This window comes from Chiloscyllium plagiosum, unplaced genomic scaffold (genome assembly GCF_037043375.1).
Source record: "Chiloscyllium plagiosum isolate Xiang-an unplaced genomic scaffold, Cpla_swu_hap1 HiC_scaffold_1, whole genome shotgun sequence".
NCBI lineage: Eukaryota > Metazoa > Chordata > Chondrichthyes > Orectolobiformes > Hemiscylliidae > Chiloscyllium > Chiloscyllium plagiosum.
The window spans coordinates 17,449,347-17,476,214 of NW_028270139.1; the positions used below are offsets into that span (position 1 = coordinate 17,449,347).

At 42.9% G+C, this 26,868-nt stretch overlaps 1 protein-coding gene across 2 annotated transcripts in view; it reads left to right on the forward strand.

Moving 5' to 3' along the window:
* The window catches only part of spock3 (SPARC (osteonectin), cwcv and kazal like domains proteoglycan 3), a 560,650-nt gene that overhangs the window by 349,621 nt on the left and 184,161 nt on the right, over nt 1–26,868 (forward strand). For both annotated transcript variants that reach the window (XM_043698527.2, XM_043698526.2), the window contains exon 5: nt 2,580–2,694. In XM_043698527.2, the coding sequence (XP_043554462.2) occupies nt 2,580–2,694 (115 nt within the window). The remainder of the gene's footprint in view (nt 1–2,579; nt 2,695–26,868) is intronic.

Below are 26,868 nucleotides of genomic sequence, written 5' to 3' on the forward strand. Positions count from 1 at the left end.
ATGAGTTCCCTGTTTGGGGCTGTTAGGTCCAATCAGGGAGCCCTGGCTGACAAGTTAAAAGAGGAGTGATCATGCAGCATTGCCCTTTGATGTGAAGGGCACTGCTTAGATTACTTAGTGTGGAAACAAGCCCTTCAGCCCAGCAAGTCCACACTGACCCACCGAAGCGCAACCCACCCAGACCCATTCCCCTACATTTACCCCTGCACCTAACACTACAGGCAATTTAGCATGGCCAATTCACCTAACCTGCACATTTTTGGACTGAGAGGGGAAACCGGAGCACCCGGAGGAAACCCACGCAGACACGGGGAGAATGTGCAAACTCCACACAGTCAGTCGCCTGAGGTGGGAATTGAACCCGGGTCTCTGGCGCTGTGAGGCAGCAGTACTAACCACTATGCCACTGTGCCACCCACAAACTTGCCACTTGCCACTCGGGTGTTTTCTTTCTTCCCGGTGGTGGAAATTGAATAAAGATTCGTGCACCTTGTGTCTTTGACTGTCTCACACCCGCACATACACAACATGGGTGCTGGGGAAAATATAAGCACTACCAAAGAAAAAGGAGTATCAGAGGTAAAAGAAAAAAAAGAACAGGAGTGTCAGAGGTTCTGTTTACTCTGAGAGCTTGCTCTGAGGGAAGTGGATCAGTGTCATGGACTCTCCAAGTGTAAATAAAGGGTGACTTGGTGATGGGATATCGGCCTCTGTAGAGTTATTTCAGGTGTCACCCTTGACTTTACTGAGGCCGACTCCCCTTCAACTTCATGACACGGCCACATGCCTGAAACCCACGCAGTGTGTGTTGGGTCATATGCAGCTGGCACATGGTGCAAGAGTGAGTTTGCTGTAATTGTGCAGCAACATGTCCATGTGCCAACTATGTTAAAGTAGAGATTTGAGAGGCCCAGGGAATCACTTGTGGGCTCAGATCTATAAAACCTCTCTCTAGGTTCGTCCCGGAGATCGTACTCTTTGGTCGTCTGGAATAAAAACCTCTTACAGACAGTTTAGTTTAATTTTAGTCATCTCGTTTATCCACTTATAGCATCACTGTTACAATATAACACTGATACCTACAAGTTAAACTAACAAGGTTCTAATAACCATGGAGAGTAGGGTACCAGCTCTTCAAGTGCCCCAACAGGCTACTCCGATGTACTGCTACAAAGTGGCTTAAAAAAAAGAGGACTGTCAGAGGTTCTGACACTTTGAGGGCTGACTCTGAGAAGGCTGTGCAGAGTCAAGGACTTTCCACGAGTGAATTAAGTGTGACTTGGTGACTGAATACCAGGCTCTGCAGCTATTCTCTGACCTTTTGGGTGTACACCCTGTGTTGGCATTATCACCTCCTTCGCGTTGGTTGTAATCCTCCCAGGCATAAGAGAGATGAACAGAGTCTTGAGAGGAAGAATATCATTGAGAAGCTTTCTTCAGTCTGAAAAGTGCCCCATGCTGACTCTGGCCTAATACGTTGGTTAACTCGAAGAGAGCTTTTCAAAGTGATCAGCCTGTACTCTGGCTTGCTCAAGAAGATTGAAGTAAACAGAAAAAACTTCCACTCCCAGCCACTGAGATCAGTTTCCTACAACAGTTTCTCCAATCTGAGTCCAGTAGACTGTTCTCACCTGAAGTGAGTTATCTGTCCTGGACTGCTTATTTAGGTTATGTACCATATCTAACCTTTTGCTTTTTTAATAAACTTAAGCAACCATAACAATCACTTCTGAGTTCTGAACTACTTCTTTGGAGTAATCAGTGACCCCGAACCTGAGAATTGACAGCATGAATACTGAAGGACTGCTGTAAAGACTGGGATCAGTTGCAGAGTGACCAATTACTCTAGAGAATGTATACTTTCTTTAAAGAAAAAGAGTCAATAACTGCATCCATGGAGTTGCCATCATTCTAAGATGTTTTAGTTAAAGAGCTTCTAGCAGGAGATAACAGTCAGGGCTCCTCTAGCAATGCAGCATCTTACTACAAGTCTGACAGTTCCTGGATTGTGTAGGATATTAAGGGAAGAAGGCAACCCCCCCCTTTACACCATAGTGGTTGCCATATTCTGTGATTTAAATGTCTAGCATCGCTGAGTACAACCATTTTGACAGCACTCGTGAAAATTGTGATCAGTTAAAGGGTCAACTTGATAGTTGTACAGGAGTTAGACTAGGTTTTCATTTCCCGAGAAATTACTTGCTCAATTATAGAGGAATCCTGCCAATTCTCCATTTTGAAATGGTATGTTTGGAGGGTACCAGATATAGTGGAAGGTTCCCATTGAACTTTTCAATTACCTCAGAGTCTGCTACTCGGCGGATTCTGCAGAATTTTGATGCACAACCCCCATGCACACTGCCAAGTAGAATCTCTGGCCTTTAGAAAATCCTGGTCAATATTCAGAATGCAGTTGATTTCTTTCTATTCAAAAACAGTTATGCACTTCAATAATTTTGTTCTTAATTTTTGTTGGATACTAAAAGTATGGCATGCTTCATCACTATATTATTCATTTAGAATGATCTGACGGCAGGTCGTGGGAAGAAAATAACAATATTTGTTTATTTTCGCTGTAGCATGAAAGAAACTGACTTGACCCACAAATCACGGAAAGGAACAAATTGCAAGCAGTGTCCAGTAGTTCATCCTCACCCTGTATGTGGAACAGATGGCCATGTCTACTCCTCTCTGGTAAGGATATGTTACCATGGGAAATAAAAATCTCTTATGTATTTAGGATTGATTTCTTCATCTTTATATTAAAAAAACCTTCAATTATGTGAGTGTGCACATTAACATCAATTCAGAATGCATTAGTAAAAATAAGTAAAATGATTCTACTCATTGCAGATATTGGTTATATTTAATAGGGAACCAACATTTGTTATTGTTAAATCTTTACCTGGAGCATATCTGAAATGTTGGTTACCACATTTTCCATGGTTACAGTAGGTAGGTTCCCCTGTTATTTGAGGATGGAAATATTTATGGTATGGCCACCTTGACTGAGTTGTTTTGATGTCTGCTTACCGAATGTGGCAAGATTGAAGAACTTGCAATTGCTTAGCTCTGTCTGACAATTGCTGCTCATTGCCTTTTGGCACACAAGTAATTCTGTTTTGTAGCTTCACCAGGTTGATACCTTATCTTTAGGCATGCCTGGAGCTTTCCAAGTATTCACACTGCACTCTTCATTGAACCAGATTTGGTCCCTGGTTTGGTAATGGTGGAATTAGTCATATGCAGAGCCACAAAGTTGCAGATTATGCCTAAGTACATTTATGCTGTGCTGAAAACCTATAGTACCTCATTGATGCCCAATCTTGAGTTGGTAGATCTGTTCAAAATCTATTCCATTTACCACAGTAGTAGTGCTACACATGACCAAAGATATTATTGATATAAAGATGGAATTTCGTCAACCAAAGGACAGGCAGATACTTTTGAGACTGGCAGATTAGTGAGGATGAAGTCAAGTATATTCTTCTACCTGATTGGTTTCCTCATCACTTACTGCAGATCCAGTCTAGTAGCTGTGTACTTTAGGACTCAACTCGTTTGGTTAGTAATGGTGCTGCTGAGACATCCTTGCTAGTGAATATTGAACATCCCTTACCCAGAGTACACTTTGTGTCTTTGTCACCCACATTGCTTCGTCACCCACATTGCTTCCTCCAAGTGGTGCCCAATATGAAGAAGTACTGATTCATCAGCTAATGTGAGGGGTGTGGGAAGTTTCTATGCATGGTTTCCTTGCCCATGTTTAACCTGCTACAATAATATTTCATGGGACCCAGGGTCAGTGTTGAGAACTCACAAGCAATGCCCTCCTAATTGTGCTGCACCTCTGCTTGGTTTCACCTACTTTTGGACAAGACATTCCCAGGGTGGTGATGATGTCTGGGACACTATCTGTCTGTAAGGGATGATCCGTTAAATATTACTATGTTAGGCTGTTGCTGGACAGGCTTGTGAGATAGTTCTCCAAATTTTGGCACTAGCCCCCAGATGATAGCAAGAACTTTGGAGGGTTGGCATGTCTGAGTTTGCCATTGTTGTTTTGGTGCTTAAATTAATGCCAGGTATTTCTCCTGGTTTCCGTTTAGCAGTTAGATAAAATTGATTGCCTTGCCAGACCATTTCAGAGGACAGTTAAAGTCGAACACATTGCTGAGGGTCTCAAACCACAAACGGGCCAGGCTAGGTAAGGGTGCAAATTTACTTCCCCAAATTCAGAGAACAGTTTCAGAGAACAGTTAAAGTCGAACACATTGCTGAGAGTCTGGAACCACATGTAGGCCAGACTAGACAACGATGGCAAATTTACTTCCCAAAGGGCATTAGTGAACCAGGTGGGGTTATTTTGACAATCAACAGTAGATTCATGGTCATTATTAGATGTTTTAATTCTGCAATGTTTAGAATTCAAGCTCCAACATCATCTATGTTGGGATTCTCGCAAAGGTCTCATGAGTCGTAGATTACTAGTCCAACAAGAATACGACTAGGTCATCACCTCCCACCTCCCCAAAACGTTGTTAGTGGGGCTTCAGCAATGAGAGCGCTATTGGATGTCAAGGGGCAATGTTTCCATTCTCTTTTGTTCAGATGGTTATTGCCTGACCCTTGTGACTGACATGTCATTTGCTACTTAGCAGCCTAGGTTGTCAATGTCTTGTCTGATGTGTTGGATTAGTCAATTTCTTGATGGAGCATGTTGGATTTTTTTTTCGAAATAGGCTTTTTTTTCTCCCCTTAACCATTTTAACAATTTAATTTCCTCTTTTAAATAATCAACATACCTGATACTTGGTTCTCGATCCCACACCTGCACATATCCCAGTATGATAGTCAAGAGAAGTCTTTCTTGGGTTATCCCATTATCCTTTCAACAGATTGGGGCATTGGGCAGTCTTTGCTCATCTCCTGTTTTGTAGTTCTGATATCTTGCTTAGTATTCAGGGTATCAAATGAAATTTGCCTATCGTCCATATAAACAAGAGCAAAAAAAAACCTCCATTACTCTCTATTAGATTGATACCTTTTGGTGAATTGCAGTCCAGTGATTTATTTTGAGACCAGAAATATTTCCATTTTGTCATCTATTTTTCCTGCTTTTACCAATCAGTTCAATTTTGCACGTGATCATGTCATTCATCGACCCGAAAGAAATGTTATTGACCAAGAACATATTTGCATCTTTAAATCATGATTCAAATGTTTCCACTCCATTCCAGTTATGAACACATTTTGTTTATTTTATTTGATCAAACCTCGTGGAACTTTTTATTTCACAAAATAACATTTAATATTACATATGAATTCAGTTTATTATACTAAATTACCCCGAATCCAAACAGCAGTATTGTCAAACTACCAAGACTTGTCCATTTTATTTTTATTGCCTTGAGACTTTTTCTTCTTCGTTAAAACTTTTGGGAGGGAGCCACCTAGACTCGACTAAGCTCTTTTTTTGATAACTTGATCAACCCCTTAGACATCCTTGCTTGTACCCTTTTCTTTGCCTGTAAAAGGAACATGTTTTCAAGTTCAAAAACTAATGTTCTAGTGACAAATGTGTTTGCAACTTCTTTTGTTGTTGTTTCCCAAATATCTTCATATTTGTACATATTAGTCCTGAACAGATTAAGGTGGAACCTTTAAAACTTAAAATCGTCATCACTTTTGGGGCTGGGTTTTCACAGTTCTCTTGTGACAGGAGTGGGGGTAAATATGGGATGGGGAAAGGGGTCTGGAGGTTGGGAATTAGTATGGACAACATCACCCCAACAGGAGAAAATTCACAGGGGCAGATCTCGTGTCTACCAAAGCAGGTTGCCCATTAAGATGGATTAGGCACTAAGGGGAATTATTTATCAATTCATAATTCTGTTGCCATGGGAAAATGTCCATTCAAATTAAGAAAATGAATAGTTTAAAAGAACAATAGATTTAAATTAAGCAATATAAACTATTGTTATCTGGTGAATTTAAAATAGCTATTAGTACAAAGTAAGAGATCAACTGCAAACATGAGTTCATGACATTTTATAAACTTATCCAAAAGATAAACAGCCCAACTTGACTTCAAATGTTTTCTTCCTTCCTGTGCACCTTTAAAACTGTAGACTTGTGAATTAAGTCTTCAGTTTCACACCCAATTACAAATTGTCTCAAAATTGTTGCCAAAGAGAACACAATATTTAATGATTTGAAGTAGAAATTAAGAAATTGCAAATTGCTTATTATTTGTATTCCTTTTCAGTACGCAGGTAGTTGCGCTGTATAAATGATTTTTTTAAAAGTCTTCTTGTCTGTTTCACCTTAATTTAAAAGGTCATCTACCAATTATGACTTGATTATGAAGAAAATCTCCTGAATTCTCAAGTCGGGACCAGTTAACTCTACTCCTGTTGTTTTTAAACTTTTCACTCGAGTGCATCCAAACAATGCCAGTGCTACCAGATTCCCATTAAACGGTTGCAAGAAATTATTCTCGATATTACAACAATAACCTCTGGCATTCCAGCCCAAGTACATTTAACCAACAAGCTTAATATATTTTGACAAATAACAGCATTGTTTTCATGTAACTGTTCAGCAGTATTACATAAAATGATGCTTGGTCACAGCCTATTTCTTTAATGAATTCTAAGGTAATGAAACATGCAACTTCATGTGCTACCATCTGACAATTCAAAAAAGCATTCTCTTATTTGGAAGAAAAATGCTGTATGCTCATAGCATTTGGATAACTTATGTTGCACATACTTACAAGCATTCTATAAAGCTGATGCCATGCTTGAACTGTTTACATAATGTCTGAGACTTAGGCAATTTGTGAAGATTGCGGATACCTCATTCTTACAATACACTACTGTCTACCCTGCCAGACCAAAAAAATGACTTATTTTAAAATGTGAGACTGTGGGCATTATTAAGTGGGCCAGCATTTATTTCCCATCCATATTTGCAATGCAATTGTTGTGGTAGGCGGCTGCATTAGTCATAGAATTGCACAGCATTGAACAGACATTTTGGTCCAACCCGTCCAGTCCCATTTGCCAGATTTTTGGCCCAAATCCCTCATAAAGCCTTCCTACTTATGTACTCATCCAAATGCCGTTTAAATGGTGTAATTGTACCAGCCTCCACCACTTCCTCTAGCAGCTCATTCCGCACATGCACCACACTCTGCATGAAAAAGTTGCCTCTCAGGTTCCTTTTAAATCTTTCCCCCTCACCTAATTCTATGCCCTCTAGTTTTGGACTCCCTATCCATCCATGTCCTGCACGATTTTATAAATTGAACAAGTGAGTATTTTGTGGTGTAAAAAGAACAAAGTTCAAGGAATTAGACCGAGTGACAGTGAAGGAATGCTGATATACCACAAAATTGGAATGTTATATGGATTGTAGGGAAAACTTCAAGTCCTAATGTATAGAGTTTGCACATTCTCTCAGGTGTCTGCGTGGGTTTCCTCCGGGTGCTCCCACAGTCCAAAAATGTGCAGGTTAGGTGAATTGGCCATGCTAAATTGCCCAGGGGCAGGGGTAAAATGTAGGGGAATGGGTCTGGGTGGGTTGCGCGTCGGTGTGGACCTGTTGGGCCGAAGTGCCTGTTCCCACGCTGTAAGTAATCTAATCTAATCATTTGTGAACAGTTGTGAACAGTTGAAGTCTGAGAACTAAACGCTGTGGAACCCCACTAATTACTATTCACCAACCCGAGAAGGACCCATTTATCCAGGCACTCTGTTTTCTGTCAGTCAGCCAATTCTCTATCCAAGCTAATGCTCTACCCATAACCTCTTGGGATCTAACCTTCTTGATCTGCTTTTATGTGGCACCTTGTCAAACGTCTTGCCTAGATATACCATATTCATCGGTTCCCCATTATCCACTTTGCTGGTTATATTCTCAAAGAACTCCAGTAAATTTGGGAAGCATGAATCTGTGCTGACACTGGTGAAATGAGCTTTATTTTTCCCAAGTGATCAGTTATCTCCTCCTTTTATAGACTGACTCCAGCAACTTCCCCAGGATATCTTATACATTTCACGACATGTCTGTGGCGATGTTTAAGATGGTAGATAGGTTCCCAGTCAAGTTGAATGCATTTTCCTAGATGACATCAAGCTTCTTGAGTGTTGCTGGAGCCATTACATTATTGGCTTTTGGGAGTACATATTTATATTTTAAAACTGAGGAATTTGAAAACTGAACAGTTCCTGGATTTATATGTTTTAAAGAGACATGTGAATGCTGGGAATTGTATTTAGCAGTATTTACAGAAGTCAAAAATTTGATATGGGCTGTTAATCACCTGATTTTTTTTTAAAGAGGGTGAAGTCAAGTAACTTTGAACAACAGTCCAGCAAAGCAATCAGTTTTGTTGCTTTAATTGCTGAACAGACTGATTTGGAAGCCCCCTCAGACATCACTCATGCCACGCATTCCGTGGCTTCCGCCCCCCCCTCATTGTCACTGCCACACCCACTTCCGCCCCCTACAACATCACTGACACCACGCGTTCCATCACTTCCTCCCCTGCAGCTGCCGTCACCACAATCACGTCCATCCCCACTGGCGCCACTCACCTTACACCGCCGACACCCTCCCCCCAACTGATCCCACTGTCACCACACCCGCCACCCCAGAACCCTGGGGTGAGCATCACTTCCGCAAATGACATCACCCCCTTCCCTCCCCCACTACCACACCCACACCCACACCAATCACAGGCTCCAAACCTATACCAGGTCCTAGCTCCCAGCCCTGCCGAGTTTTCACCATTCCCCCCCAGACCTCCCCCTCACTGAGGACGAATGATCAGTCCTCAGTAAAGGACTTACCTTCATCCCCCTTCATCCACTCATCAATGAATTTAATACACATTGTGACGTTGAACACTTCTTCTGCCACCTCCGCCTCCGAGCTGACTTTTTCAATCAAGACTCCTGCCCACCTTCCGCGGACCCCTTCACCCATCTCCAACACACTCCAGCAACTGGACACCCCATGCCTGTCCATTACCCGCCCTTGACCTCTTTATTTCCAACTGCTGCAGGGACATTAACTGCCTCAACCTGTCTATACCCCTCCCCCACTCTAACTCCTCACCCTCACAATGCGCAGCCCTCCACTCCCTCTGCTCCAACCCCAACCTCCCCATCAAACCAGCAGATAACGGGGGTGCAGTAGTAGTTTGGCGCACCAACCTCTACACTGCTGAAGCCAGCCGCTAACTCGAGGACACCTCCTCCTATCGCCCCCTTGACCATGACCTCACCCCCCATCACCAAACCGTCATCTCCCAGACCATACAGAACCTCATCACCTCAGGCGATCTCCCATCCACAGCTTCCAACTTCGTAATCCAGGAACCCCGCACTGCCCGATTCTATCTCCTTCCCAAGATCCACAAGCCTGACCACCCTGGCCGACCCATCGTCTCTGGCCGGCACATCGAGATGTGCCCCACCGAACACATCTCCACCTACCTCGATACTGTCCTATCCCCCCTGGTCCAGGAACTCCCCACATACATTCTGGACAGCACCCACGCCCTCCACCTCCTCCAAGACTTCAGTTTCCCTGGGCCCCAACACCTCATCTTCATCATGGACATCCAATCCCTCTAGACCTCCATCCACCATGACCAAGGCCACCAAGCTCTCTATTTCTTCCTTTCCTGACGTCCCCACCATTACCCTTCCACTGGCACTCTTAATCGTTTGGCTGAACTGGTCCACACCTTCTACAATTTCTCCTTCGATTCCTCCCACTTAGTCCAGATGAAAGGGGTAGCCATGGGCACCCATGTGGGCCCCAGCTATGCCTGTCTCTTTGTTGGCTACGTAGAACAGTCCATCTTCCGTAGTCACACTAGCACCACTCCCCACTTTTACCTCCACTACATTGAATACTGCATTGGTGTCACCTCTTGGTCCCATGAGGAGGTTGAATAGTTCATCAACTTCACCAACACATTCCACACTGACCTTAAATTCACCTGGACCATCTCTGACACCTCTCTCCCCTTCCTGGACCTCTCCATCTCCATCAATGGTGACCGACTCAACACTGACATTTTCTACAAACGCATTGACTCCCACCCTGCCTCCTGCAAAAATGCAATCCCTTATTCCCAATTCCTTCGCCTCCGCCACATCTGCTCCCAGGATGACCAGTTCCACCGTAGAACACACCAGGTGGCCTCCTCCTTCAAAGACCGAAATTTCCCCTCCCATGTGATTGAAGATGCCCTCCAATGTATCTCATCCATGCCCCGCATCTCAGTCCTTGAACCCCACCCATCCAAGGACAGAACACCCCCCCACCCCCACCCCCATCCTCACCTTCCATGTCACTAACCTCCATATACATCACATCATCTGCCGACATTTCTGCCACCTGCAAATGGACTCCACCACTAGGGATGTATTTCCCTTCCCACCCCTATCTGCTTTCTGTAAAGACTGTTCCCTCTGTGACTACCTGGTCAGGTCCACGCCCCCCAACAGCCCACCCTCCCCTCCTGGCACCTTCCCCGTAACTGCAGGAATTGCAAAACCTACACCCACACTTCACCCCTCATCTCCTTTTAAGGCCGCAAAGGAGCCTTCCACATCCTTCAAAGCTTCAACTGTACTTGCACACATCATTAATTATATCTGTTGCTTCCGATGCGATCCCCTCTATACTGGGGAGACAGGGCACCGACTTGCCGAGTGTTTCAGAGAACATCTCTGGGATACCCGCCACAATCAACCCCACTGCCCTGTAGCCGAATATTTCAACTCGCCCTCCCACTCTTCTGAGGACATGCAGGTCCTGGGCCTCCTCCGTCGCCATGCCCTTACCACCCAATACCTCATCATCTGCCTCAGAACACTTCAACCCCAGGGCATTAATGTGGGCTTCACCAATTTCCTCACTTCCCCTCCCCCCACCTTATCTCAGTTCCAACCTTCCAGCTCAGCACCATCCTCATGACCTCCCACCTGTCCAACTTCCTTCCCACCTATCTGCTCCACTCTCCTCTCTGACCTATCATGTTTACCCCCACCTCCATCCATCTATTGCTTTCTCAGCTACCTGGCTTCCAGCCCCACCCCCTCCCATTTATCTCTCCATCTCCAAGGCTCCCAGCCACATTCCTGATGAAGGGCTTTTGCCCGAAATGTTGACTTTCCTGCTCGGATGCTGCCTCACCTGCTGTGCTTTTCCAGCACCACTCTAATCTGCAGTACCCACTTTTGCCTGATTTGGAAGAGGTCCTATGCTGACAATTGCCTAGCAACAACCACTGAACTAAAGTTATTGTTTTCAGCACACACCTAAATGTGGCAATTAGGGAAGAAATCTCCAAGATGTTGGCACCAAAACAAAAAGACCCCTCTCTCTCTCTCTGTCTTTGGGGTGCGACAGTGGGGGGAATCTTACAACAGGACAAGCTGCACAGATCGTGCTTAATTTAAAAAAACAATGTCTTTTGAGAATCTGAGGAAGTTCCGGAAATCAGTATCTTTTGCTTTCACTTAACTCTTTTGAAAGCTTAGCTGTTACTTCTGCTCAAAGTCAAAGTCTAATATGACTCTTAGCTAAACTGAAGTAAGATGTAATGATCTCCCATTGACTCTGTGGATTGGACTGTGAAGTCCTCCCATTTTGGACCCTTTGTTTACCAAGGTGTCTTAACACTTGCCTTATTAAAAAAAAAACATATTGTCTCTGCAGAATTGTATTGTCTTGTCTGGCATGTGATTGTGTGTTTACGATTAAGGGAATATTGTTTAATTCTGAATCATGGCAAGCCAGTGTTCAAAGACACTTGGAGATAGGCATCAAAATAAACTTCTTATCAGCAATTCCCATATCCTATTGAAGGAAAAGGAAAAAAGTTAGGTGGGTTGGGAGTGAGGGAAAGGTAGCAAGGAAGATGGAAGAGAAAAATAGGATGCAAGACAGTGGGAATGTTGACAACTTTGAAATAAAGTAATACTTAGCTGGGAAACCTTGGAATCATTAAAGAAATCATTCACATGAATGTGGTACCACTACTTAAAAGCTGTGTATTCTCAGGAACTTCCCATCTGACTCCTATTAATTTGAATTCAAACTTTTTTTAATCACAAAGTTTCTATCCTAAACTTCCACCGAGGTCAGTGAATGAGAAGTAAAAATTAAAATAATTTATGACACTGTTGATTGATCCTATCTTACAGCAAATACCTCATTAATGTTATTCCAAAGGCAAATATGTCAGCAAAAGGAGAACTGACACCAGAGCTGAGATCTGATTTTTTTTCTTCAGGCATGAATTATTTTGAATGTGCCTTCAAACTGCATCACAACTTTGCAACATCTTAGAATAGAGCAAGCATGTGTCATTGTTGATCATATTTCAGAGTGACTGGACGTAGCAAATAGTCTGAAGTCAACAAAAACAAATTGGTACTTGCTGGTATGACATGCAAAACTTTTAATCCTGGTGTTATGCTACCATTGTAACAGAGTTAACTCACTTGTTACAAAAGTGAGTCAGCATTCTGTCTCTGGTTTTGAATGTTGGAAATGCTTATTTCAAATGGATAGCTCCTTTATTAGTATATGTATTTAAGGCTAAATCTGTCCCATATTCTAGCCTCCTGTTGCTCAGATGAAATGAACGTTCACAATTGCTGGAGACAAATGTGCCAATACCTGATTTAAAGGCCCTAACTAGATAATGTGAATACTTACATCATTCCCTGGTGTTTAAACTGTGCTAAACCATTGTGTGAATTGTTCACTCATTTTCCCCTCAGCAGTGGGGAATTAATGGGTTTACAAGTGGTAGACTCCCAACTTGGATTGTTTGCAAAAAACTGAAAAATTATGGTGGTATGCTAACCAGGCTGCACAAGAACTCACATAATAGGATTCCTGCATCTGCACCCAGAGATGGTTAGTGAAAGAAAAAGCTCTTATTCCCAAAAGAAGTTGAGGCAGCAGAGTGATAGCACTAAGGCATGCAGATGAATGACAATGTAATAGAACATTGAACATTACAGCGCAGCATAGACCTTCGGCCCCAATATTGCACTGACCTGTGGAGTCAATCTGAAGCCTATCTATCCTACACTATTCCATTTTCATCCATATGTTTATCTAATGACCATTTAAATGCCCTTAAAGTTCGCGAATCTACTACTGTTGCAGGTGGTGCATTTCATGCCTCTATTACTCTGAGTAAAGAAACTACCTCTTACATCTATCCTGTATCTAATACCCCTCAATTTAAAGCTGTATTCCTTCGTACTAGCCCTCACCATCCGAGGAAAAAAGCCCCCACTGTCCACCCTATCTAGCCCTCTGATTATCTTATATGTCTCAATTAAGTCCCTTCTCAACTTCTCTCTAACAAAAACAACCTCAAGTGCCTCAGCCTTTCCTCATAAGACCTTCCCTCCATACCAGGCAAATCTCCTCTGCACCCAATGCAAAGCTTCCACATCTTTCTGAAAATGCGGTGACCAGAACAAAATGCAGTACTCCAAGCTTGGCCACATCAGAGTTTTGTACATGCCTCTGACACTCAATTCCTCTACCAATAAAAGTTAACACACCATTTGCCGCCTCAATAATTCGATCAACCTGGGTGGCAACTTTCAGGGATCTATGTACGTGGACACTGCGATCTCTCTGCTCATCTACACCAACAAGAATCTTACCATTAGCCCAGTTCTCTTTATTTCTGTTGCTCCTTCCAAAGTGAATCACCTCACACAGTTCCACATTAAACTCCATTTACCACCTCTCAGCCCAGCTCTGCAGTTTATCAATGTCCCTCTGTAACCTGCAACATCCTTCGGCACTATCCACAACTCCACCAATCTTAGTGTCATCCACAAAATTACTAATCCATCCTTCTAGGCCCTCATCCAGGTCGGTCATAAAAATGACAAACAGCAGTTGGCTCAAAACAGACCCTTGTGGTACACCACTAGTAACTGAACTCCAGGATTAACATTTCACATCAACCACCGCCCTCTGTCTTTTCTCAGCCAGCCAATTTCTGATCCAAACTGCTAAATCACCCTCAATCCCATGCCTCCGTATTTTGTGCAAGAGCCAACTGTGGGGAACGTTATCAAACTCCTTACTGAAATCCATGTATACCACATCAAGCGCTTTCCCCTCACCCACCTGTTTGGTCACCTTAGCAAAGAACTCAACATTTGTAAAGCAGGACCTACCCTTCGCAAAACCATGATGATTATCCCTAATCAAATTATTCCTCTGTAGATGATTATAAATCCTCTCTCTCATAACCTTTTCCAACACTTTACCCACAACCATAGTAAGGCTCATTGGCCAATAATTACCAGGGTTGTCTCTACTCGCCTTCTTGATCAAGGGGACGGTATTTGCTATCCTCCAGTCTTCTGGCACTATTCCCTTAGACAATGATAAGATAAAGATCAAAGCCAAAGGCTATGCAATCTCCTCCCTGGAATCCCAGAGACTCCTACGATAAATCCCATCTGGCCCTGGGGACCTATCTACTGTCACACTTTCCAGACTTGCCAGCACCACTTCCTTGTGAACCTCAATCCCGTCTAGTCTAGTAGCCTGTATCTCAGTATTCTCCTCAACAACATTGTCTTTTTCCAGTGTGAATACTGATGAAAAATATGCATTTAGCACTTTCCCTGTCTCCTTGGACTCCATGCACAACTTCCCACTACTGTCCTTGATTGGCCCTAATCTTTCTCTAGTCATTCTGTTATTCGTGATATGCTGATAAAAATCTTTGGGGTTTTCTTTGATCCTATCTGCCAACAACTTCTCCTGTCCCATCCTGGCTCCTCTTAGTTCTCTCTTTTAGGTCTTTCTGGTCACCTTGTAACTCTCAAGTGCCCTAACTGAGCCTTCACGTCTCATCCTAGCATAAGCCTCCTCCTTCCTCTTGACAAGAGATTCAACTTCTTTAGTAAACCACGGCTCCCTCGCTCAATCACTTCCGCCCTGTCTGACAGGTACTTACTTGTCAAGGACACGCAGGAGCTGTTCCTTGAATAAGCTCCACATTTCAATTGTGCTCATCCGCTGCAGTATCCGTCCCCATCCTGTGTATCCTAAATCTTGCCTAATCACATCATAATTATCTTTCCCCCAGCAATAACACCAGCCCTGCGGTAAGGGATAGGTATATACCTTTCCATGGCTAAAGTAAACATACCAAATTGTGGTCACTATCACCAAAGTGCTCACCTATCTCAATATTAGATTAGATTAGATTAGATTACTTACAGTGTGGAAACAGGCCCTTCGGCCCAACAAGTCCACACCGACCCGCCGAAGCGTAACCCACCCATACCCCTACATTTACACCTTACCTAACACTACGGGCAATTTAGCATGGCCAATTCACCTGACCTGCACATCTTTGGACTGTGGGAGGAAACCGGAGCACCCGGAGGAAACCCACGCAGACACGGGGAGAACGTGCAAACTCCACACAGTCAGTCGCCTGAGGCGGGAATTGAACCCGGGTCTCTGGCGCTGCGAGGCAGCAGTGCTAACCACTGTACCACCATGCCGCCCAATATCTAACACCTGACCAGTTTCATTACCCCATACCAAATCCAATGTGGCCAAGCCCCTTGTTGGCTTGTCTACATACTGTCAGGAAACCCTCCTGCACACATTGGACAAAAATTGACCCATCTAAAGTACTCGAATTGTAGTATTTCTAGTCAATATTTGGAAAGTCGAAGTCCCCCACAACAACTATCCTGTTACCCTCACTCCTATCCAGAATTATCTTCGCTATCCTTTCCTCTACATCTCTAGAACTATTCAGAGGACTGTAGAAAACTCCCAACAGAGTGACCTCTCCTTTCCTGTTTCTAACCTCAGCCCATACAACCTCATCAGATGAGTCCTCAAATGTCTTTCTGCCACTTGATTAGCAATGCCACACCTCGCCCTCTTGTACCATCTTCTCTGTTATTACTGAAACATCTGAATCCCGGAACTTGTAACAACGATTCCTGTCCCTGTTCTACTCATGGCTTGGAAATGGCTACAACACTGAAGTCCCAGGTGCCAACCCATGCTGCAAGTTCACCCACCTTATTCCAAATGCTCCTGGCTTTTGAAGTATACACACTTCAAACCACCTTCCTGCTTGCCAGTGAACTCTTGCGACCTTTAAATCTCATTTCTGACTTTACTGTTCTCAACCTCCTGGACACTGGAATTACAATTTAGGTTCCCATCCCCCTGCTGAATTAGTTTAAACCCTCCCAAGGAGCATTAGCAAAATCTGCCACCCCCCCAAGAATATTGGTACCCTCTGAGTCAGGTTTGTAGACCTCCCACCTGCCCCAGAATGAGCCCCAATTATCCAGGTATCCAAAACCCTCCATCTTGCGCCATCCCTGTAGCTATGTTCAACTCCATTCCCATCCCATTTCTTGCCTCGCTAACACATGGCACGGGCAACAAACCAGAGATAACAACTCTGTTTGTTCTAGCACTAAGCTTCCACCCTAGCTTCCTGAATTTCTGCCTTAAATCCCCATCCCTTTTCCTACCTATGTCGTTCATGCCTATGTCAACCATGATATGGGGCTGCTTGCCCTCCCCCTCAAGGATCCCAAAAGCACAATCCGAGACATCAGGAACCCTGGCACCCAGGAAGCAATGTACCAACTGTGGGTCTCTGCCGTTCCAACAGAACCTCCTATCTGTCCCTCTAACTATGGAGGCCCCAATGACTAATGCTACGGTCATCTGCCCCCTTTCTTTCTGAACAACAGGAACAGACTCTGTGACAGAGGCCTGTATCCCATGGCTTACCCCTGATAAGTCCATGCCCCAACATTATCCAAAAGGGTATACTTGTTACTGAGGGTAACGGCCACAATAATCCTTGCACTGCCTACCAGTTCCCTTTCCATCACCTGAATGTTGCACATCTGCCTTTTCCTTGCATCTGAGATGTGACTACCTCCCTGTAGCTCCTGTCAAGAACCCCTCTGCCTCCCATAAGATCCGAAGTTCAAACAGCTCCTGCTCCTGTTCCCTAATGTGGTTTCCGAGAACCTGGAGTTGGATGCACTTCCTGCAGATGGAGTCAGCAGGGACACTAGTGGTGACCCTTACCTCCCACATTCTGCAGGATGATCATTCAACTTCCTTAACCGCCATTCCCACTGTTCCACATTCCCAAAGAGACTGTAGAAAAATAAAGAATAAAAAAAACTAGTTACCTTATCAATCCGGAGCACAGAATGATGGATGTTCCCTCCAGGTCAAGAACAAGGTAGGTTGAATGTTGAGAGGAGGGCTCCACTCCGGCACTATCCAGCAACATCTGTAATGCTACCAAGCATTTGTGACATTTAAATGTCTTGGAGGGCACCAATTTCAAAAATCTTATCAAACTTTCATACCTTTGAAAGCAACAGTGAAATCAAGGCAATAAATTCCCCTTGTGAGTTCTTTTGGTTACTAGTGCCACATTTACTGAGTGGAAGGCCTCAGAATCTACCATAAAGCCTTGACATTTGATAGATCACCATTCCAGTCACAGCTCTCATTGAAATGTCAGGCTGTAAACTCTTAACTCTCTGATTGCAATCAACAAGAAATAATTCTGTGGTTGCTCCAGTGGTACGCATCATGGAGTTAAGTATATCTCCGTGCTTTCACAATGTGCCAGGAAAAGCTTCAATGTTGCTATGTTGCTGTCACACCTAGCCACAATATTGAAGATGTTTTTTAAAGCTACCATTTGTAAAATTTGGCACTTACCCAATTTTCCTTGTGAAACTGATAATAGGCTATTTAAAATGTAACCCGGGGGGGATCCAAGATGGCGGCGACCCAGCAAGACTGAGTCTATAGTGCTCCTCCCAAGACTTGGGTACAGTGGGTCACCCACCCCCTACCACGCTCACCAAATCATTTATAATAGTTGTGTAATTTAATTAGTTGTGTAATATTACATTTAAATAATTTAATCCTAAGTTAAAATGACTAAAGGGAAGGGAGCCCGCAGCTCTCAGTAAGCAGGAACCCCTCCCCCACCCTCTCCAGCTGCAGCAGAGGCGTCCACAGCCGTCCCGGGGGACTTACCAACAGTAACAAGCCTTGCAGAAATGATTTCTAAGCTTGACTCGAAGATCGATGCCTTTATTGCATAATCCAGAAATTGTTGGGACTCGCTCTCGGCCGCGCTGCAGAAGCACGACCGAGAGATTCAAGAAATTGAACGCCGAGTCGGAGGGGCGGAGCTAAAGGCCGCGACCTCCGAAAATACCGCTCAATCGGCCGTGGATCAGGTCCGGACTCTCGAGCAGCGAGTCCGGACCTTGGAAAATCATATTGACGACAGCTTTTAAATCTGCAAGCTGGATCAGGCCAGGTAAGGGTGGAATGGGCCTACCGGGTCGCAATACGCGAGCCCGGCTCGAACCAGCACCCACTCCCGGTCCTGTTCCGGCTGAAGAGCTACAAGGAGAGGCAAATACTCCTAGAAGCCTCTAGAAATCTCGGAAAAGACCCCCAAGCTATGATCTACAAAGGATCCAAGATCATGCTATTTCAGGACTTTTCCCCGGCTCTGGTTCGAAAGAGGAAGGCATTCAACAAGGCGAAGAAGCGTTTAAGGGACTTAAATATTCATTACTCCTTACGCTACCCAGCGACGTTACGCTTTAACCATGAAGGATCCGTATATAACTTTGGATCACCAGAAAAGGCTAAGGAATTCTTGGACTCTATTAGATAAACTGTAAGACATAATGGATGTTGGTCTGCCTTTCCCCCCCTGCTTTGGTTTATATCCCCCCCTTTTTTTTCTCTTTTCTCTTACCTTACTGTTTAATATTATCATGGGAGGTGGGGAGAGGGATTTGATTTCCTCCCCCCCCCCCCCCTTGGGATTGTTTTCTGTTATTATTTTATGTATATATGAGGGATGTATGTATATGTGTGTGTATATGTGTATGTATATATATATATATATATATATATATATAAATATATAAAAGCTGGGGGGTTTGGTTAATGTTGGTGGGGGCAGGTGGTTACCTTATTCAATTTTACCTCTGTCTCTAGGAGTGGGGTTGTTTTCCCCTTGTAATTTTGTATTATTATATTTAATTATTATTTGTTGAGGTGGTAATTTTATAGTTATATGTTTATATATGGTATTACCATTACCAAATATAAGACCATAAGACCATAAGACATAGGAGTGGAAGTAAGGCCATTCGGCCCATCGAGTCCACTCCACCATTCAATCATGGCTGATGCGCATTTCAGCTCCACTTACCAGCGTTCTCCCCATAGCCCTTAATTCCTCTAGACAACAAGAATCTATCAATCTCGGCCTTGAAGACATTTAGCGTCCCGGCTTCCACTGCACTCCGTGGCAATGAATTCCACAGGCCCACCACTCTCTGGCTGAAGAAATGTCTCCGCATTTCTGTTCTGAAATGACCCCCTCTAATTCTAAGGCTGTGTCCACGGGTCCTAGTCTCCTCGTCTAACGGAAACAATTTCCTAGCATCCTTTTCCAAGCCATGTATTATTTTGTACATCTCTATTAAGTCTCCCCTTAATCTTCTAAACTCCAACGAATACAATCCCAGTATCCTCAGCCGTTCCTCATATGTTAGACCTGTCATTCCAGGGATCATCAGTGTGAATCTCCGCTGGACACGTTCCAGTGCTAGTATGTCCTTCCTGTGGTGTGGGGACCAAAACTGGACACAGTACTCCAAATAGGGCGTAACCAGAGCTTAATAAAGTCTTAGTAGTACACCTCTGCTTTTATATTCCAACCCTCTTGAGATAAGAGACAACATTGCATTCGCTTTCTTAATCACGGACTCAACCTGCATGTTTACCTTTAGAGAATCCTCGACTAGCACTCCCAGATCCCTTTGTGCTTTGGGTTTATTAATTTTCTCACCATTTAGAAAGTAGTCTATGCTTTTATTCTTTTTGCCAAAGTGCAAGACCTCGCACTTGCTCACGTTAAATTCCATCAGCCATTTCCTGGACCACTCTCCCAACCTGTCTAGATCCTTCTGTAGCCTCCCCACTTCCTCAGTACTACCTGCCTGTCCACCTAACTTCGTATCATCGGCAAACTTCACTAGAATGCCCCCGGTTCCCTCATCCAAATCATTAATATATAATGCGAACAGCTATGGCCCCAGCACCGAACCCTGCGGGACACCGCTCGTCACTGGCTGCCATTCTGAAAAAGAACCTTTTATCCCAACTCTCTGCCTTCTGTTAGACAGCCAATCCTCAATCCATCCCAGCGGCTCACCTCGAACACCATGGGCCCTCACCTTGCTCAGCAGCCTCCCGTGTGGCACCTTATCAAAGGCCTTTTGAAAGTCTAGATAGACCACATCCACTGGGTTTCCCTGGTCTAACCTACTTGTTACCTCTTCAAAAAATTCCAACAGGTTTGTCAGGCATACCTCCCTTTACTAAATCCATGTTGACTTGTTCTAATCAGACTCTGCTCTTCCAAAAATTTAGAAACCCCATCCTTAATGATGGATTCTAGAATTTTACCAACAACCGAGGTTAAGCTGATTGGCCTATAATTTTCCATCTTTTGCCTTGATCCTTTCTTGAACAAGGGGGTTACAACAGCCATCTTCCAATCATCCGGGACCTTTCCTGACTCCAGTGACTCTTGAAAGATCTCAACCAATGCCTCTGCTATTTCCTCAGCCACCTCTCTCAGAACTCTAGGGTGTATCCCATCGGGGCCAGGAGATTTATCAATTTTAAGACTTTTTAACTTTTCTAGCACTATCTCTTTCGTAATGGCAACCATACTCAACTCAGCCCCGTGACACCCTTTAATTTTTGGGATATTACTCATGTCTTCCACTGTGAAAACTGATGCAAAGTACTTGTTAAGTTCTCCTGCTATTTCCTTATCTCCCATCACTAGGCTTCCTGCATCAGTTTGAAGTGGCCCAATGTCTACTTTTGCCTGTCGTTTGTTTCTTATGTACTGAAAGAAACTTTTACTATTATTTCTAATATTACTGGCTAGCCTACCTTCATATTTGATCCTCTCATTTCTTATTACACTCTTTGTTATCCTCTGTTTGCTTTTGTATCCTTCCCAATCTTCTGATTTCCCACTGTTCTTAGCCACTTTATAGGATCTCTCTTTTTCTTTACTACATTTCCTGACTTCCTTTGTCAGCCAAGGTTGTCTAATCCCTCCCCGGTTAATCTTTCTTTTCTTGGGAATGAACCTCTGCACAGTGTCCTCAATTATACCTACAAACTCCTGCCATTTTTGCTCTACTGTCTTCCCGGTTAGCCTCTGCTTCCAGTCTATTTTAGTCAGTTCCTCTCTCATGCCCTCATAATTACCTTTATTCAACTGTAACACCATTACATCCGATTTTGCCTTCTCCCTTTCAAACTCCAGACTGAACTCTACCATATTATGGTCGCTACTTCCTAAGGGTTCCCTTACTTTAAGATCTTTTATAGAGTCTGGTTCATTGCAAAGCACTAGGTCCAGAATAGCCTACTCTCTTGTGGGCTCCATGACAAGCTGTTCCAAAAAGCCATCCTGTAAGCATTCCATGAATTCCCTTTCTTTAGATCCACTAGCAACATTATTTACCCAGTCCACCTGCATATTGAAGTCTCCCATGATCAATGTAACCTTGCCTTTCTGACATGCCTTCTCTATTTCCCGGTACATGTTGCGTCCCTGGTCCTGACCACTGTTAGGAGGTCTATACACAACTCCAATTATGTTTTTTTTGCCTTTGTGGTTCCTCAATTCCACCCAGGTGTTGGTATGGGTGGGGGTAGGGTGCTCACTGTTAACTCTAGCTTTGTATTATATTTGAATTCTCCTCATTTTATTGAGGAGTGCCTGGGTCAAGGGTGGGGCATTGGTTGGGAGAGGATATGAGGGACTTTTGGAGAGGAAGTGACACCCCCTGGGAACAAGGGGGAAAGTCTCCACTTAGATACGTTTTATATTTTTTTTATTTAGAAATAGTTTTTTACTGTATTGTTGTGGGTGTATTAAAGAGGCTTTATTTTTGTAAATTTTACATGTTCTACGCTCGGGATGTTCTGGATAGGGTTCCCCCTCCCGAGGGGTCTCGGATTGGCCCAGAGGATTATGGTTGATCAGTCGGTTAAGTGGTGCACCTGGAATGTCAAGGGGAGTAATTCGCCAGTCAAAAGGAAGAAAATATTATCAAATCTTAAGAAGGAAAGAGTTGATATAGCTCTCCTACAGGAGACACACCTGTTAGATAAAGAACACTTGAAATTACGACAGGGCGGATTTGATCAGGCCTTTTTTTCTTCTTTTAACTCAAAAAGCAGGGGAGTTGTTATTCTTGTTCGGAAGAATTTCCCTTTCAAAATCCTAAAGCAGATAAAAGACGAATCTGGATGATATATCTTGATTAAAGCCCTCCTAAATGGAGAGGAATATGGGATTTTAAATTTGTACTGCCCCCCGGCACACCCCTTTAAATTTATAACGGAAGCCTTTTCAAAATTGATGGCTTTTGATGCCCGTCATATAATTATAGGGGGAGACTTTAATTGTATTATGGATCTGGAAATAGATAGGATTCCCAAGAGTACTGCAGGAGTATCTCCCAGATCTAGACAATTGATGGATCTGAACAAAGAATTAGGATTAGTAGATGAATGGCGATGTCTTCATCCACAGGGTAGAGATTTTTCTTTCTACTCTAATCCACATAAATGTCATACCAGTATTGATATGTTTTTTGCCCCCTCGATTTTTTTTAAATTCTATATCATCCTGTAAAATAGGTAGTATAGCAATTTCTGACCACGCTGCTGTATATATGGAAACTAAGGCGAGAAACAATAGGACATCCCCTTGGCATTGGCGTATGGACCCCTTCCTAATGAAAGATAGTAAATTTGTAAAGTACTTCTCTCAAGAATTTAAAACTTTTTTAGAAATTAATTCAGGTACAGCTAGCAACCCGTCAATGATGTGGGAGACCATCAAAGCTTACACGCGAGGCTTGATCATCTCCTACTCAGCGACCCAGAAGAAATTAAAGGGAGAACAACAGCGTCTGCTTGAAGCCCGCTTAAAAGCGGCTGAAACAGCATACACTGATAGACCTTCTATTATTAAATTGCAAAGGATTACAGCTCTTAGGACAGCTCTAAACACTACGCTTACTCAAATGGCTAAGAGGGAAATATTATTTGCAAAGCAAAGGTTATATGAATATGGCGACAAACCGGGTAGATACTTAGCATTTCTTGGAAAGAAAAAAAAGGCCTCTCAGACTATTATGTCTATCAAGGAAAGTACGGGTATTTTGACTCATGGTCACAAAAAGATTAATGCGATCTTTAGAGAATTTTATTCTGAGTTATATAAATCACAGGATTGTGAAGATAGGACGAAGAGGATGCAGTCATTTTTTAAAAATTTGACTTTTCCAGGCCTAACTCCGGAACAAGTATCGGTCCTAAATGCTCCTCTTACACCCCAAGAAATAGTTGATGCAATTAGGCAACTTCAAAATGGTAAGGCGCCGGGCCCAGATGGCTTTCAAGCTGAATTCTATGAAGAATTTACAGAAATACTGGCTGGTCCACTTATGGACATGTATAACTATGCATATAGTCAGGGCTGTCTCCCGCCTTCGCTGAAAGAGGCAAATATCTCTCTTATCCTTAAAAAAGGAAAGGACCCAGAAGATTGTACATCATACAGACCAATATCCTTGCTAAATGTAGATTTTAAAATCCTCTCTAAAACGTTAGCACTGAGACTAGAAAGGATACTGCCACATATTATAAAGGAGGATCAGACGGGGTTTATTAAGGGCCGTAGATCATCCAATAATGTTGGAAGGGCTCTGAATATGATTCAAGCTTGTCATCAGGGAAAGATACCAGGAGTCGTGGTTTCATTAGACGCGGAAAAGGCATTTGATAGCGTTGAATGGTCATATTTGTTTTACACATTGGAGAGGTTTGGCGTTGGACAGGTGTTTACCAAATGGGTCTCAACATTGTATAGTGATCCCAAAGCAGTTGTGGTTACCAATGGATTAGGTTCGGATAGCTTCAGTGTGGGTAGGGGCTGCCGTCAGGGATGTCCCCTCACGCCATTGTTATTTACGCTAATAATTGAACCACTAGCAGAAGCTATACGAGCTGATCCTAATATAGTGGCCCCAAGGATTGGTACAGGTAAACATAAAAATTACCCTTTATGCAGATGATGTTCTTCTATTCCTCAGTAACCCTTTGATGTCCATACCTCGCTTAATCCAAGTTATTAATACATTTAGTGCATTCTCAGGCTATAAAATTAATTTTTCAAAATCGGAGGCTATGCCAATGGGTGGCCTTGCTATGATACCCCGCTTAGCGGACGGATCCCTTTTTCCCTTTCGCTGGTCCCTGGAGGGCTTCTTATATTTAGGCATTTTTATTACTCCAGTATTTGGTCAGTTGTATAAGGCTAATTTTGTGTATTTATTGGAAAGGATAAGGCAGGACCTCCAGCGATGGGGAGACCTACCAATTTCCTGGTTGGGTAGAATAGCACTAATCAAAATGAATGTCCTGCCCCGTCTCCTATATCCTATGAGAATGCTTCCGGTGATGCTGCCGAGGACGGCTTTATGTAAATTATATGGCTGGCTGAGTTCCTTTATCTGGAATCATAGGCAGCCCCTCATTAAGCTGAAGAAGCTACAGCTTCCACAGGCAAGGGGTGGATTGGACGTCCCAGACTTTAGGAAATATCAGTTAAGTTCCCTATTAAGTTACATAGCTGATTGGGTCTTGTCTGATCCACAATCAATCTGGTTGGACATCGAGGCCTCTCAAGTGAAATACCCACTTATTAACCTTTTATTCTCAGACAAGAGGAAAATCATTACAGATCACTATAAAAACCCTATAATACTAAATACAATCAAGGCTTGGAATATAATGTGGCAAAATGAGGGCAATTCACATAAAACATCCCCCTATGCACCGATAGTGGGAGCATGGGGATTCCAACCGGGGTTAACAGATGCCACTTTTAAACTCTGGAGATCCAGGGGTATCTCATGTCTCGGGGATCTATTTAAAGATGAGGTCCTGATGTCTTTCGAACAGCTGCGTCAGAAATTCGGATTACCCAATGGAGACCTCTTTCGATACTTCCAAATTCGAGATTATATACAGAAGAAGACTACGTTATTAGATAGTCTTTATAAATCCGATAGAGAATGTAATATCCTACGACCAGTGGGGGTATCTTCCGTCAGTATTATTTATCATTTACTACATGATGAAGTATCGGGAGATATGGATAATCTGCTTAAAACATGGGATCAGGATCTGGGACTAGAAATCTCCACAGAAACGTGGAATGATATTTGGGAAAATGCTAGAAGAATTACTATTTGTAACAGAATCCAGGCTATCCAGCTGAAGATACTTCATAGGGCCCATATAGCACCGGTTCGATTGGCAAAATTTAAGGCAGGAGCATCTCCAATGTGTCCTAAATGCAAAATAGAGGTGGGCACTCTTGTACATTGCTTATGGACCTGTCATAAGATCCGTAGATATTGGACTAAAGTAGCAAGTACCCTGACAGAAATTTTAGGAACGGAAATTAAAGTGGACCCTGTATCTCTCCTCTTGGGCTTTTCGAACTTTCCCTCCCTGGACATGTACGGGAAGAGACTATTTTCTATTCTTTCTTTCTGTGCAAGGAAAAATATTTTGGTGAACTGGGCGGCTGAGGGCCCCCCTGGACTTTCAAATTGGCACAGACTAATTATGGAATGTATTCCCCTTGACTTCCTTACAAATATGGTGCACCGAAAGACCAAATTATTTTATAAAATATGGCAGCCCTTTTTGAATTACATAAATACAGATATTTCGGCTATCCTAACAAGGGCTTTTATTTAATTGAGATTACAAACCTGGCTGGTCCGGGGCCCCTCGGGGGAGGAATTCCGCACGAATACGGGTTTTTTTTTCTCTGATGCTAACACATCCCGAGCATGTAAGAGACTTAAATATACACTCTGGTTAGTTGTAGGTTAGATTAGTAGATAGTTGAGTTTTGTTTGTTTTTTTTTCAGGTTTTGTTTCGTTTTTTTTTTCGGTTTTTTTTGTTGTTTTGTTTTTTTTTTGTTAAATTTTGGCTATTGTATATTTGAGGTAATTGTATATCAATGTTTATATCTGAGAGTTTTGTTTATTTTTGTAAACTTGTAAAAATGTTAAATTTCTAATAAAAATATCTATTAAAAAAAATGTAACCTGACTGCTCCCTCAACCCTCATACATGCCATTTTCATTTTATTCTTTCCTTGTGCTTTCGATATTTAGTACAAGTGAGTACATGGATTTTATTCACTTAAAGATCTCTTGTGAGTTTTCTTACAATTAAAAAAAAAATACAATGTACAAATCTCTAGAATTGTCCTTGGCTGAGGCTGCTGCATTGTAGTGTGACTAAGACCCCTAGTCAAATGAGGACATGCTGGTCCTTGGACTATTTGCATATTGAACACTTAAAGCAATCTGTTAACATGACTATCCAAAAATTAATCTTGCACGCCAAAAGTGAAAGCATATAAAAGCTGGGGACTGGCAAAATTATTTATACAGATGTCAGAAGGTCAGTCTAAGATTCTATATATCATTTTGGTGGTCATCAAATCTTCTAGATCTTCTTACGGTGTAACCTTCCAAGATATCAATTTAGCCCTTGGTTGTTCTTGTTTCACAAATGATTAATCAGATTGTTCTCCTGGTGTTCAATCC